The 14,426-nt window shown below is 52.6% G+C and overlaps 7 protein-coding genes across 7 annotated transcripts; 2 read left to right on the forward strand and 5 right to left on the reverse strand.

The window, feature by feature from the left end:
- Positions 1–61: 61 nt before the first annotated feature.
- On the reverse strand, positions 62–556 carry BU25DRAFT_421258 (uncharacterized protein; the record flags this gene model as incomplete). Its single annotated transcript, XM_033708073.1, has 2 exons — positions 62–154; positions 203–556. 2 exons carry the CDS (start codon positions 554–556, stop codon positions 62–64), a joined length of 447 nt encoding a protein of 148 aa, XP_033562469.1.
- A 571-nt stretch (positions 557–1,127) lies between these two features.
- Positions 1,128–2,185, reverse strand: BU25DRAFT_410369 (uncharacterized protein). The gene is made up of 2 exons (XM_033706268.1): positions 1,675–2,185; positions 1,128–1,577 (listed from the first exon to the last, which is right to left on the reverse strand). Exons 1-2 carry the CDS (start codon positions 1,826–1,828, stop codon positions 1,210–1,212), a joined length of 522 nt encoding a protein of 173 aa, XP_033562470.1. The 5' UTR covers positions 1,829–2,185; the 3' UTR covers positions 1,128–1,209.
- Positions 2,186–2,495: 310 nt separating this feature from the next.
- Positions 2,496–5,859, reverse strand: BU25DRAFT_410371 (uncharacterized protein). The gene is made up of 2 exons (XM_033706269.1): positions 5,213–5,859; positions 2,496–4,997 (listed from the first exon to the last, which is right to left on the reverse strand). The coding sequence occupies exons 1-2, from the start codon at positions 5,539–5,541 to the stop codon at positions 2,789–2,791; spliced, it is 2,538 nt and encodes an 845-aa protein (XP_033562471.1). The 5' UTR covers positions 5,542–5,859; the 3' UTR covers positions 2,496–2,788.
- A 584-nt stretch (positions 5,860–6,443) lies between these two features.
- On the forward strand, positions 6,444–8,503 carry BU25DRAFT_410372 (uncharacterized protein). The gene has a single exon (XM_033706270.1). It carries the CDS (start codon positions 6,483–6,485, stop codon positions 8,148–8,150), a length of 1,668 nt encoding a protein of 555 aa, XP_033562472.1. The 5' UTR covers positions 6,444–6,482; the 3' UTR covers positions 8,151–8,503.
- Positions 8,504–8,680: 177 nt separating this feature from the next.
- Positions 8,681–9,913, forward strand: BU25DRAFT_410373 (aromatic compound dioxygenase). Its single transcript, XM_033706271.1, has 3 exons — positions 8,681–9,035; positions 9,082–9,591; positions 9,649–9,913. The coding sequence occupies exons 1-3, from the start codon at positions 8,841–8,843 to the stop codon at positions 9,880–9,882; spliced, it is 939 nt and encodes a 312-aa protein (XP_033562473.1). The 5' UTR covers positions 8,681–8,840; the 3' UTR covers positions 9,883–9,913.
- A 1,860-nt stretch (positions 9,914–11,773) lies between these two features.
- On the reverse strand, positions 11,774–12,730 carry BU25DRAFT_448224 (uncharacterized protein). The gene is made up of 2 exons (XM_033709591.1): positions 12,448–12,730; positions 11,774–12,387 (listed from the first exon to the last, which is right to left on the reverse strand). The coding sequence occupies exons 1-2, from the start codon at positions 12,602–12,604 to the stop codon at positions 12,200–12,202; spliced, it is 345 nt and encodes a 114-aa protein (XP_033562474.1). The 5' UTR covers positions 12,605–12,730; the 3' UTR covers positions 11,774–12,199.
- Positions 12,731–12,937: 207 nt separating this feature from the next.
- BU25DRAFT_367014 (ribosomal protein L22) lies at positions 12,938–14,352 on the reverse strand. The gene is made up of 3 exons (XM_033703861.1): positions 14,264–14,352; positions 13,213–14,154; positions 12,938–13,165 (listed from the first exon to the last, which is right to left on the reverse strand). Exons 1-3 carry the CDS (start codon positions 14,301–14,303, stop codon positions 13,026–13,028), a joined length of 1,122 nt encoding a protein of 373 aa, XP_033562475.1. The 5' UTR covers positions 14,304–14,352; the 3' UTR covers positions 12,938–13,025.
- Positions 14,353–14,426: the final 74 nt, after the last annotated feature.

The raw sequence follows: 14,426 nt of genomic DNA on the forward strand, positions 1-14,426 counted from the left end.
GGCGGTTTCGGGACTGCTATGTTTTGTGGCCGATTTCAAGAGTGAATGCGTAATGTGTGATCTAACTCGATGGTGCCAGATTCGTGCGATCATCTGCCAGCCATTTGCGAATGTCCGAATCATACATGGCGGTAGAGTAGTCAAGATTGGCGAACTGGCTTCACATTGTAGACTTATTGTTCTCTTCCGAAGCATCTCTCACCTCAGGTGCTGGTTGCTCTGTGCAGACAGATTCTTCATCATCGCTTTCGACACCACGGTCTGGTGGTGTGTATGTATGCGAACTTTCGTTGTGCTTAGGATTTGTCGAAGAGGAAGAAGGTGCCTTCGATGTTGGTGGTGTGTAGACGCCAGCGGGCACGAAGACCGGAGCATCTACAGCGACTTGAAGATGCTTCCTGACTCCATGCTGCTTCTTGACTCCATGCTGCTTCTTGACTCCATGCTGCTTCTTGACTCCATGCTGCTTCTTGACTCCATACTGCTTCTTGACTCCATACTGCTTCTTGACTCCATACTGCTTCTTGAGAGTATCCATCAACATTTCGCGAGCCATGATGGATACAATGATGGAAGGAGTGGTGTGGCTAGACCTGCTAGCAGGTAGAGAGAATGTCGGGAAGCGTGGACAGTGCGCATATGGGAAGAATTGACGGATTGAACTGAGGTTATATTGGGTGAAGCTACGAACAGTATGTATAGTTGAGTAGCTGTAAACAACGCTAGTGTGACGTGGCAGTCACTCTCATGGCAGGTGAGGTTCGACAGGCAAGAGCGCCCTGAATCGTGACAGAGAATGACAGTGGAGATTGAAGCGAGGGAAGAAGGAGAGACTGGACAGTGGGAAAAGCACTGTGCGAAAAGCTAAGAAGCTAGTATGTAGAATGCCCGAACAAGTCCAAGCACAATCGAGGTGAAAGCGTCTCAAAAAGCTTGACAGAGACGCTCACGGTGAAAACTCTGCTCACGGAGGTGAAGTTGAACCACCTCAAGTGGCGGCGGTCTCGACGGGCAAAAATTTTAAGGACGTAGCTTTTCACCGCTTATATGTAGACTCATGTGTTTGCTGACAATCGAAGACGAACGGAACAATACCTCAAGATAGGAATAGTTGCAATTTGCTCCTAGAAAGAACTAACAGAATCGTATTGTGGTATCATATATCCTCACCCAGCACCTCCCTCCAACCCCTTCCCCGCTCCCATCAATCTACTTCTTCGGCTCATCCCCCTTCTTCCCACCCCAAAGCCCACCAATGTATCCCCCAGCACTCTTCGCGCCCCCCGCAACACCGCTCCCCACGCTCTGTGCACCGCTTCCCACCGCCCCAGCGCCACCCTTCACACCATCTACCGCACCCTGACCATATCCACCCAGCGGTCCTTGGCTCTCAATGGGATTCCCATTCTCGTCCTTGCCACTGCGCTCAGCGCGGTTGATGCCCTCCTTGGACAGCGCGTCGCCAATGGGTTGCGCGAGGCCGCCTTGGCCTACTTGGCCCGAGACGAGGCCGTTGACGCCGTCTTGCAAGTTGTCGACTTGGGATACGCCTGTTACTTTGGTTTTGTCAAGGTTCTCTGAGATGGGGTTAGTGCGTGTTTGGTGAGGATGTGAGAAGGGTGGAGAGAGGGGATGAGAGGAGGTTCTGGGTGGAGGTCGGCGGGGAAGACGTACGCTTTGTGGTATATGAAGCCTTGTTGTCCTTGGTGAACCACTGCAGGTATTTGTCCTCGATCCAGGGGACCCAGTTGTCATACTGGCGATTGTAGAATTCGCCGGCTTGCTGCTTGTAGGTCTTGCTCTCGCTGTTCTGGTTGTTGTTTGCCATCCTGACGTCTTTTACTTCTGCAGAGATCTAATCTGTACTGGTGCGAAAACGGTCATAAGATGAGGAGAATTTAGTAGTGTCAATAGAAATCAAGCCATGTGAATTCGCAGGCCGCAGCAATATATACCTCCACCCCAACAGGACCCTCATTCCAGCTCGTCATCCCCCAGTGATCTCATCTGCGATCACCAGCTCAGGATCATGGCCCACGCAAGCGGTTGGCGATGTGGTGACAGGGATCGTGCCTGGTGTGTGAACGTCGCACGTCATACGTCATCCGGGCTAGACCCAGTGATCGTTCCGCGTGCACGCAAGATCAAGCAAGCCAGATCAAGTTTCCACGGGGCCAACTTCGCGTCAACGTTCAAATCGTCCACTAATAATCTTGAAAGCCGCCTTGTTGAGTGTGCCGCATGTGATTAGTCTTTCGGAATCTTGTTGTGTTGGCTAAGGTCGATCGCGACGGATCGAAAGTTTGTCACATGCAAGGAACAGAGAGTTGGGAGATAACTTGTATGAGTAATCGAACATACGCGACGAACATGCGTAGTTTTGGATAGAATTGAAAGTTGGTCTGCTGTTCATGAATCCACATACTGATACAAGAAGCATGTGTGCTTCGTCGGCACTGCGTTGTGGAGTATATGTACAATCGTAACGCCTGCTGGAATGTTGCATGTCGCGTCGTGAAGATAAGTTCGAGAAACAACGCGTGCTCCCACCGCTTCGAAGAAATCTCATTTCCCCAAAACCTCAATAGATGCTAGATCTTATATCGTTGTCCTTGTCGTGGCTACAGTCGACGCCGCTGGATTCGCAATGCCGTGACGCATCGTTCCGGCGCCGGTGAAGTGCATTTAGAATGCCGCATTGTAACGCATCGTCCGGACAGCAAACTGGGTATATATCGTTACGATCGTCAGAAACGCTCAATCAAAATGCATGCAGTTCTTCATCTGCTCACTCTCCAGTACTTGCACCTCTCATCCTCGTTCTACCTAGGCTCATGCTACGGGTCAAGTCGGCTGTGGTACCAATCGAGTTGCGATTCAGGTTGGTGCGGTTTGTGCTGAGCTGTAGTCGTTCCCGGAGACCATTGACTGTTTGCTTCTCGACCGCCGGTGAACTCTGTCGATCAAAGTTGTAGCGTCGAGGGCTGTCTCTGAAGAGAAGGCTGTTCTCGTTCGGTACACCTGTTACGGTCGGTCGCCGTAGGCTAGGGGCAGGTCGAAACTTAGGTGATGGTTGCAACTCCGGCATTGGTTCTTGTGACGTATACGTTCTGCTGCTGTGCCGGTTCTTCTCGAAGTTGCTACTGTTGGTGTTGGTGTGGGTGGTGGTATTGGCATTGATACTCCGTAATTGCCTGAAATCTGTCATTGCGCGAGATGGTGCACGCAGCGTATCGTCCTCGTCTTCTTCCGCGTCTGATTGGCGTCGAGTACGATTGAGACTAGTGCCTGCTCGTTGTATGCGAGATGCAGCGAGAGCATCAGAAGTACTATTAGTCTCTTGACTGGAGTCGCGTTTACTGGTAGAGGCCGCAAGCATGCTGGTCCTGCGGGCTTCAATGCGCTCAAGAGCTCGGCTGGGACTAACACCCGAGAATGAAACGACACTTCCAGTCTCCTCGCTGTCTCTTAATGGTTTCGGTGATTCGCCATTGACCTGCACACTCGGCCTACGTGTCACTGCGGCCGCCGACGAGCGCATAGCGGAACTCGCTAGACTCGGTTTTGTATCGCACAATGCTATACAAAGCTCTGTTAGGCTACGACAGATATTGTCTGCTTTTCGGCGGACTTGTCGGTCAGCTGTCGCAGCACCACTGTAGACCGAGGCTGCTGAGCCCAGCATTCCCGTGCTTCCTGCCATCTCTGCCAGCGCAATTGCTTCTGTTGCTGTAGACTCGAGTACACGGTATACCGAATGCGTAGTGTGTTGCTTAGCCTTTGCCAAGGCGTCTCTTAGCAGAGGGTGAACTTTTGTGGATGGCGCATCGACTGTGGATTCAGATGGAGACGCATTCGGCTTGCGCTGCTGATGTGGGGAGGAGGAGACTGTGGTGGCTGATGTATTGGCGGTTCGTGGACGTTCGGCGGAAGCTTGAGCAACGGCAGCGTTTGAAGTTGCAGGAGTCTTGCCGCCACCCTGTTCTATCTTTTTGATCCTTGTCTTTAACTCATCTAGTTCGTCCCATACTGAAGCTGCAGGGCCTGTTGAGCCATGTGATTCAGTACCATCATGATGCGAAGATCCCTCATGTCTCGGATCAGTTTGCGGCGTTTTCGGCTCGTTGCGCGTGGACGTGTAGTTCAAGTTCGAAGAACGGTAGGCGTGTGTGGGCGTGCGCTTTGGAGGGGTTTGTAGCGCATCTGGAACAGATGGCCGTCGCATCGAGGCAAGAAACTCGCTTGGTGAGAGTTCTGCATCTCTCCTGGAAGAAAAAGAAGCTTTGGCGTTGAGCTCAGGCAAGCGTGTGCGGTGGGTCTCGTTTGGGTTGTTCGGTGATAGTGGTGACTGATACGTCGTTCTAGATGGTGTGGGAAGCGCTGTTGCTCGGCGGGGCAATACGCTCGCCTTTGGGTCTGTAGAGGAGGAGAAGGGTATACGGCTTGTAGTCGGCGTGGTATAAGTGGATATGGCGTGTACGGGTGAGGACGGTTGCAGACCGGAAGGTGTTGAATGTCGATTGTTCACTCTGGCAATGCGCGAGCGCAGCCGGTCCTGCCGTACTGCAGCATCAATTGCGCGCTGCCTGGGCGCATTGTCTTCGGCGATGTTCATGAAGAGGTCCTCGCTCTCAGCGCCTGAAATGTTCCTCTTTGCGCGCCCAGTGTGTCCACTGCGGGTGTCGTCGAAGTCAGAGGACTCGTCCCTCGAGCTCGCCATGTGTCGCGAGGATCGTATGCTCGTCACTGTGCTCTGTCGCGAGAGCACTGGCTTGCTCGTGGGTGGTATTGACGCGGTGGCTTCGCTTGCACTCGAGCTGTCTGAGTCGTCGTCGTCTGCTGGCTGGCCCATCCGTTGCAGCCCAGCAATTGGCGTCGGTAATCCTGAGTGCTGTCGCTGAGGCTGAGTAGGGGTCGTGGCAGGGACCTTCTTGCGTGCGTAGTCGGAGTTCCCACGTGTGATCAATGTGACTGGCGGTCCACGCGAATTGTCTATGCCTAGAAGTGAATTCGGTCAGCCGTGTCCCAGAGCACTGGGAACAGCAATTAGAGAGAGCTGAGCTCGACTTTCAAGTAGTGCATTACAGCTTCATTCCGGTAGTGTACAAGGGCTGAGGGGTTGCTGAGCTACTAATTGTCGACTACGAGATAGTTGCTTACTATGCTGTTGTTAGTACCAAACATTGTACACAATAGCGCAAAGTGTATTTACCCATGACCACTGTACGAGGCAGGCGGTCTCTTGCTTCCTGGTGAGCGCAAATCGGTACCTGAGCCGGATGACCCGGGCTGTGGGGAAAAGTAAGAAGGTGAAGCCGAGGGCGCTTTCTGAACGGGTGCTGTGGGTGTGGTGGGGTTTGTTGTTGCGCGTCGCGAGCGTGGAGAGGAAGCTGGGGGAGTTTCTTTGTCTTTCTCCTTTTTAGATGACGACGAGGGCAGGCGCAACAGCGACGCGAAGCGTTTGTGTTTGGCGGGCGGTGTTTGTGTTTGCATGTCAGGTTGTCGCGCATTCGACGGGTGCGGTTGAGAGACGGCCGGCATAGCTGCAAGGTGCGCCGGTGAATTCGCTGGCAGCTGCAGGGTTCAGCGCTGTACAATTACAAAACCGATACAGCGCGCGTCATGCTTGTGACATGCTCGCGACCGAAATGGTATCTTTCTGGAAGTTCTACAGTGAGCGAAATGGTGTTTCCTGCTTCGCGACTTTGCGACACTGGCAAGTGGACCGTTCGTCAAGGAGGGCCGAATCCTTCGTTAGAGGCACGGCCAGACCACCTGGTGCACAAAAGAACACAACTCTAGCCGTGAGCTAGCAAAATGGCAGGCGTTGAGCGGCCGCCGAAGAGGTGAATAAGTGACGTGCAGTGGGATACGAGCTTGATAGTTGCACAACATCGATTTTGCGAATGCCATGATACCCTTCTTTGCAACCAGCCTCATCCATTGCCATCAGGGGCAACACGCTACTGACCCAGCCTCACAATTTCGAGGATTCGACTTTCCCCACAATTTGACATGGATGGCAGGATTCGAAACAATCAAACTTAATATCTGATGAAATGTACAAGCTGAGAAGAAGACGAATGCGTGATTGTGCGCCTGTTGTGATAGACGCACAGCAGCAATTATCTGTCGAGCTTCACGGCTGTCGAGCAGTGCTGTGCATTTGACTAAGATCAGAGATAAAGAACCACTCGGGTGAGGAATCAAGTGAATGTCGAGTCTGAAAGTAACATCAAGCCAAAGATAGAAGGTTAACTTTAAATTGAGAAATTTGTCGTACCAAGTCGTGCATGAAAACGGTCAACAACTAGATATCATGGTGTTCGTCGAGCATTGATCATTTGTCTGGAGCGGAGATTCGGCGCATTTACTCCGCCTTTCTTGGCATTCGACATGGGTGAACTTTTGCCTGGGAACCATCATCCACGAGATCCTTAGGATCGACCACCTCCCACACACCTCAATCTTCACCCGCCACCATGTCCGTTGCCGCTCTTTCGAAGTCGTTGCCAAAGCCGAAATACACAGGCGAAGAGGAAGAACTGACGCGAAGCACACGCGTACTGAGCTCTGAGCAGTACGAGACTCAGGTTGTAAGACGGCAAAATGGACCACCTCCATATGGCAGCAGGCAAAGCTGGCGACCGCGCACGGCTGAGGACTTCGGTGATGGCGGCGCATTTCCTGAGGTTCACGTTGCACAATACCCTCTCGACATGGGAAAGAAGGGCCAGCCATCCACATCGAATGCGCTGACAAGGCGGGTGGATGCTGAAGGAAAGACAAAGTACGACGAAATCGCGAGAAGAGGGCATGGCGAAAACAGGATAGTACAGGCCAGTTTTAAGGACCTGATTCCGCTGCGACAACAGGCAAATGCTGGCGAGCTTGATTTGGATCGCCCAAGTCAGGAGGTCGTGCAGGCTACAAAGGCGAAGACGGAGGCGGCGCTCATGGCGCTTGTACAAGGGCAGACCGCTGCGCAGAAGCCGAAGAACGTCCAGGGCCGTAAGGACGATGAACCTACATTTGTGCGATACACACCAACTGCGCAGATGGGCGAAGCACAGGGCAAGACCCGTATCTTCAAGATTCAGCAGCGACAGATCGATCCCATGGAGCCACCGAAGTTCAAGCACAAGCGTATCCCTCGTGGTCCTCCTTCTCCACCGCCCCCAGTCCTCCACTCGCCGCCGCGCAAGTTGACCGCCGAGGACCAAGAAATGTGGAAGATCCCACCGCCGATCAGTAACTGGAAGAACCCCAAGGGTTACACAGTGCCGCTGGACAAGCGCCTGGCAGCAGATGGGCGAGGTCTTCAGGACATTACAATCAACGACAAGTTCGCACAGTTTGGTGAGGCGCTGCAAGCCGCAGATAGGCACGCTCGAGAGGAAGTCAAGCAACGTGCGATCATGCAACAAAGATTGGCGGAAAAGGAGAAGCTGCAAAAGGAAGAACATCTGCGCAACCTAGCCAAACAAGCCCGCGAGGAGCGCGCAAACGCTGGACGCCGCCGCTCGTACAGCGACTCAGAATCCGACTCTGAGCAAGAGGAGGTCCGTAAACGACAAGAAGCAAGAAAGGAACGCCGCGAGGACTTCCAGCGGGAGCTACGACAGGCGAAGATGGGCACGGAACGCAAGACCCAGATGCTTGCTCGCGAACAGAATCGAGACATATCAGAAAAGGTCGCACTTGGTCTTGCAAAGCCCACACGAGGTGGAGAGTCCATGTACGATGCACGGTTGTTCAATCAGTCTAGCGGTTTCAATGCCGGTATCAACGAAGACAACCACTACGACAAGCCTCTATTCGCCGCCCAGGACGCTATCAGCAGTATCTACCGGCCGACCGTGCAGCAGGATGATGGGGAAGATGAGGGTCAAACATATGACCGTATTACCAAGTCAAGCAAATTTGATGTGCTGGGCAAGGCGGGTAAGGGCTTCAAGGGCGCTGATCTGCAAGAGCAAAGAGATGGTCCGGTTCAGTTCGAGAAGGACACCGATGATCCATTCAACATCAATGCAATGATCAACGAGGTCAAGGGCGAACCGAAAAGCGGCGAGAAGCGCTATGGCATTACAGACCCCTCGGAAGGACGATCGACGAAGCGCGCACGAGTGGACGACGACAGCGACTGAGGGCATGGGAGTTGAACTTCGTATTTTACATTGTACAGGCATGAGCTTTGGAGTTATTCCGCGCGCACAGCTGAGACTGGTAATTTATATTTGGGCAGCATCACTATCCGAAGGTCTTGGCTATAGGAGGATACCATTGCGTACCTGGTGGAGCACATGCAGACACGATTATCATCGGATGCGAGCCCAGTCGATACTTAAAGTCTGAAACGTGGTGCTCTGGCATTCAAGATTACTGTCACAAACTTCGAGTAAGCAATGATACCTACATAGACTCGACAAGAAACACTCTGCATGCCCAGTCTATAGTTACACTGCATCGCTTGAGCTTTCAGCCTCACCTTCGTCCTCCATGTGCACGACCGTTTATAGCGGATTACTGCCCTTTGCCGATCGTGATGCTCCTAATTGGCCAGGACAACGTTCGGATGGCGGATGTACGTGCGGATGTTTTGACGTTCGGATGGTGCACCACGGCTGCTGAATACTCCCACACCCACATGCTCTGCCCCACACTTCTGTCGCGCCTGGCATGATCAGCTCGGCCAGTTCGTACGGAGCAGACCCTTTAAAGCTGCCCTGCATGGCCGCACATAGCCTTCTTGATCTCCTGCTAACTTCGTACACCACTCATTGCTGCGTAGCTCCCCACACCTCTTAGCACTTCAGTTGATTGTTATAGTAGACACAATGCCGGAAGCAGCAGTGCAAGACAGTAAAGCGCACAAGTTCAACCCCAATTTCACACAGCAAGTCATTGCCGCAACAGGGCCCAATGCAAGCCCCCGCATCAAGCAGCTCACACACAGCTTGATCCAGCACCTGCACGACTTTGCGCGGGAAAATGAACTCACAGTCGATGAGTGGATGATGGGCGTTGAGCTGGTACGTGTCGAAGTACCATATACACACACAATGCTGATGGTGACAGATGAACGAAGCCGGCCGCATGTCCGACTCTAAGCGCAACGAAGGCCAACTCATTTGTGACGTCCTCGGCCTCGAATCACTCGTCGACGAAATCACATACAAGCTCGCTACCGACGCAGCCGACGAGCCCACCGCAACCGCCATCCTCGGCCCATTCTACCGACACGACGCCCCCAAGATGGAGATGGGGAGCTGCATCGTACACGGTGTTGAGGAGAACGGGGACCGTACATGGATGCATGGCATCGTCACAGACTTCAAGACTGGTAAGCCTATTGAGGGCGCAGTAATCGATGTGTGGCATACAGCGCCCAATGGACTGTATGAGCAGCAGGATCCGAATCAGCCCGATATGAACTTGAGAGGAAGATTCACCACGGGGAAGGATGGGAAGTACAACTTCTACTGCCTCAGACCTGTGCCTTATCCTATTCCATTCGACGGGCCAGCGGGTAAGGTGTTGAAGGCGCTGGATAGACATCCATACAGGCCGGCGCATATTCATTTCCTCGTAAGTCTCTGCAATGCTCGTTCTGCCCCTGGGCCTTTGTGACTGACTCTCATGTAGCTCACAGCTCCCGGCCACAAGCCAATCGTCACGCAGATCTTTGACCGCAGCAGCAAGTACGTTGAAGACGATGCTGTGTTTGCTGTCAAGGACTCGCTTCTGGTGGACTTCAAACCCTTCAAGGACGATCCAAATGCTGAGTTTGAGCTGCCATATGACTTCAAGATGGCGACATTCGAGGATGCGAAGGAGGGCAAGCTCGATGGGTCCACAGAAGAGAGTGCTTCTGTCTAGATGTAGATATACTACCATTTCAAACAACCACAACATTTCTTCCCGCACCAGCAAGGTCCCAAATTCTACAATGGCTCTTCACCGCATCGACCAAATGTGAGCTCATTCCGAGAAGCGGCTTTTGTTTCGATGAAGGCCAGATCCCCCGCATCGCCCTGCGTCTGCCCCACATACCGCCTTGAGCCGAGGCTGGGGTACGCGGTACGACGTCCTGCAACACCATGCACACGCCCTGCAGTCATACCGCTGGGATATGACACTGCTTCTGTAGGCTCTGGTAGCGCAAGCCATGTTCGAGTACACTGCGTCTTTCTATCTGGAGACTGTGTTGACTTTCACGGTTCTGCGCTTGAACTTGAGTCGTACTGTCATTTGTACCAAAGTAACATTCTAGCATCAAGTTATCGATTGGCCTGCACTGACTATATCCAGGCGCTTGAAACCTTGAACAACGACTATAACACATCGACTTCTCCAAAGGTATTTGATCTCGACACAATCGCCTAACCAAAGTCAGGAATCAACCATGGGGATTTGACATTTGAAAAGGTCACACTCGATCAGTACATGTGGCAACGTCTTCACTAAGTTGGCGTTCACACAATCTTTGGCGTACCTGGAGACTTCGAGCGCTAAACTTGGAATGCGGAAACCGGAGAATCTGCAATTTATCGAGCTGGTAGTACCAAAAATGGATACCTCGTGACGTCTTGGTGCGCAACCAGTGTGGAGAGGTGAAAAGGATGCGGAGCGCTTGAAGAGAGAGGGATTTGTGGACTCATATAGGAACTGGGGGCTTGATGGCGTGGAGAGGGGTGGTGTGAAGTGGAGTTGAATCACCATAAGGTCTGGGGTTCAAGGGTGCTGTTGAGTGTTGAGTCTATTCGGATAGTAGTGCCGTCGCGATTTGGATAGATTTCGAGGGCGAGTGCACATTTGGAGATGGTGAATGTGGGCTTTGCCGCTTGAAGTGTATTTGTGCTAGAGATGGTCGCTTCATGCACCACTCTGAGAAGCGTGTAACCCGTGGTCTCACAAAAACAAACTCAGAAACTCCCACAATACACAAAATCGCTTCTCAGAGCCTCTAGACCCTTGAGTTCTTTAATTCCTCGCCAATTCATACCCGAGATAATCTACCCTCCCAACCCATGCCGTCCTACTTAGCGCTCATCCACGGCTTCTCCCCATTCCCCACCGCTTCACCATTATTGCTGCCACTAGTATCCGCTCCCGCCTTGCTCTGCTGCTGCGCACCACCCTTGACGCCATTGTTCGAGGTCTTCTTGATGTTTGGGGTGAAGCTGAATACCAAGTTCTTGGTGATGATACTGAAAAGCATCTTGGGTGAGAGTATATGATGTAATGAGGAAGTCAGTTGCTGTGTGATTGAACTTGAAGGAACTTGGGTGTTGGTAGGTGTTGTGGAAATGACTTTGAGGTGATATAGGGAGAGGGAGGTTGTTGGAGTAGTAGCGAGAAGTGGACAAACAGTGCTGGTGCATGGAGCTGAAATTTTGCAACGAGTGAAAAGGCTGCAGGGTAAGTGAACAAAGGCCGGAAACGTTTTGCTTGCTGCTAAGTGCAAGTAAGTGGGAGATCTCACATTTCACTATTTGAATGTCTCTCATCATACCCATTTTTCGATGGCTCTCTCATTTCTTCGACAACACCTCATCACACTCTGCCCATGACAAAGCTTAACAGCCCCATCTCAATCCAGAACCCAACCCACTTCAAATCCGACGCAAACTCCATCCAGCAACCTTCCCCAATACGTCCCATTGCTCACAACGCGCGCCTCTTCCACCTTGCCCGTCTCGAGCGCGACAGCCTCAACGTCCTCAATCTGTCTCCTCAGTAATGGTGTACAGCGGCCACAAGATAGTTTCCTCATTGCTGGGTGCGGTGTAAGTCTTCTCAGTGATCATTTGATTTAATGCGCGGTAATTTCGCAACCATCGTTGGCTGGCGTATTGGAGACCTTGGAGGCGGAGGTGAAGAGCATAGGGGGGTTGAGAAAGGTTATCAGGGTACGAAGCCGGACAGTGTCGACAGACAGTGTTGTCGAGTAGAGACTTCGGCTTCTTTAGCCGTTGCAAGATGTACCAGGTAAAAGGCTGCTTTGTAGGTCATAGAATATTGACCTCGTTCAACCCCCAAGGAAGTGCCCACCCGCAACTGTGGATAACTCTATGTGCTCCAGCAGTTGCCGAACGATCAACGAATATCATGCCGTCTCTCATGTCTTCGGGTCCAGCAACCATCCAATCACCATCCTTTTGACATGACTCACAGGCTAAGCCTGGATGAGAATCTAAAGGTACGCAGCACAATTCGCCAACCCCCAAACAGCGAGCTCATACAGAACAGGTTTCCAACCCCCCCATCTCGCTATGATAGCGGCGTAAATGATGCGCAACGGTATAGTAGCAATGAACAAAGCCTTGTTGTTCTGACATGCAAAGACGCATTGGTACCATCCTACACCTAGTGCTCCGAGGCCTGAATTCGTATCAGTAGATGTTCAAATTCCGTAGTAGTAGCACGAATTTGGAGGCATACCGATTGACTGCACCGCCGGGTTTGGCGTTCCTCTGAAGGCGGAGCCTGCAAGTTCTGACCAGGCGAGTGGTTGCGCTATGCAGTAGAGGCCTTGTGCTATGTTGAGCAGGCCGTGAATGAGGAGGAGGAAGCGGGCGATTTGAGAGATGCGGGACATGGCGGAGGAAAGTCGAAGTGAAGGCGTGCATTAAATGTAAAGAATAAAAATAAAAAAGTCGGCCTGAAGTAAATTCGTGGTCAGTGTTGCTGCATTCGCGGTCAGTGTTGCTGCATTCGCGGTCAGTGTTGCTGCATTCGCGGTCAGTGGAACGTATATATAAGTGAGTGAGAGACTGATACGGCTGTGGCGACACGTGATGTAAGATGTGGTACGCCTCGAGCTTTACGCTGCGAGGTTGATCGTCAATGGTGGGCTGTGTGTTACGTGCTGGACTTTGAACTTCGGTCCTTCCGAACCGCCCGATCCTAATTTTTCTGAGATGATTCAAATGTTCAATATGTTATACAAGCTCGTGAGCTCATGCTGTTCTATGCTTATCCACACATCTCTCCCTATGTTGTACATTGCAATCATACATCTACCACAGGCAGTATTGTCGCTGCGCTGTGACTGGTCGATCGGGCAGGGCGACCCAGAGCTTGCGGTTGTTGCGCTTCTTCTTGATCTCGTCTGAGATGCGCATCCGTGTCTTCTCTTCCTTGAGGAGGAACGAGAAACCTGCGATGGTCAGTAAACACTCATAGCTTGAAATAGAGGCAACGTACTGGTCGTCCTATGTGTCAACATGTTCACCCTTCCTCTCGCCCTAAACTCGGGGGTCTTCCAGCTCTCGCCCCTCCCACACCACGCCTGGTCGATGTAGATCTCCGTCGCATCCTTGACCAGCTTCTTTTTCCCGTCCTTGAGCTCGACGACCTGATTTACGCCCTTCGTCTTTGGTGTTTTCTCATCCAAGTTTGCCAATGTGGAGGCAACCTCGTTCCTCTGCTCGATCCACTTCTTCAGCGCATTCTTGTCGCCCAGTCCCATACCACGCCCCGCGATCGCCTCATCTTGCGCGATGATCAGACCCTTGTAGATATCCCGTGCGATTTTCTTGGGTGAGAAGCGCAGTTGCACGAGTGCTTCCGAGACGGTCTTGCCCTGGATCTGTCTCAGGATCTTGGTCACCTTCTTGACCGAGGTTGGAAGGAACTGCGACTTGTACAGTGACGAGCGCTCGGTGCGGGCTATTTTCGCGGCCTTGCTCATGCGGCCGTGCTTGCTGACGCCCTTGATTACAAGCTTGCGCTCGAGGCTGCGGCGTGCGGCGGGCGCAGGGTCGATGTTCACACCGAGTAATCTCTTCTCTTCCTCCTTCTGCACTGCCAATCTCCTCTGCTCGGCCTGTGCCTTCAAGGCTGCCTTCTGCGCTGGGGGAGCGTCTTTGCGGTATCCGGGAATCAAGCGCTCGGGGTTGAACAGGGGTGAGGGGACGGTGTACGAGCCGCCATCGCGGAGTGTGGTCGTTGGCCTCTTCTGCGGCTTTCCTTCTTGCTCGGGCTGGGCGGTCTCCGCTGCTGCTTGTTCGGCCTCCTGCTGCTGCAGGTACTTCTCAAGCAGCGGATTCGACAGGTCGGTCTCGGTGTTAGGCTTGGTGGAAGCATTGCGCTGTGCAATTGTGGGGAGGGCCGTCCAGTGTGTTGATCGAGGGCGGAAGGCGAGGGCTGTTCATGATTAGCTGCTGGACATGGGCGTCGATGGATGGCGATATGTAGGGCATTCAGAACGCGCAGACGAGACAATGGACCATCAAAAGAACGTGCGAATACTGACCAGACTGCCCAAGCCGCCGTGAGGGTATTCGTGCACTCATTGTGATGCTCGACCCCCCAATTGCGCGGCGTTGATGGCGGTGGACGACGTGCAGTTCACCTGCAAGCACTCCGAGAAATTCAGCGGAACTTGCCGCAACACAACTGCCCCTGCACTCCTCAAG

This window comes from Macroventuria anomochaeta (genome assembly GCF_010093625.1).
Source record: "Macroventuria anomochaeta strain CBS 525.71 unplaced genomic scaffold BU25scaffold_14, whole genome shotgun sequence".
Classification (NCBI taxonomy): domain Eukaryota; kingdom Fungi; phylum Ascomycota; class Dothideomycetes; order Pleosporales; family Didymellaceae; genus Macroventuria; species Macroventuria anomochaeta.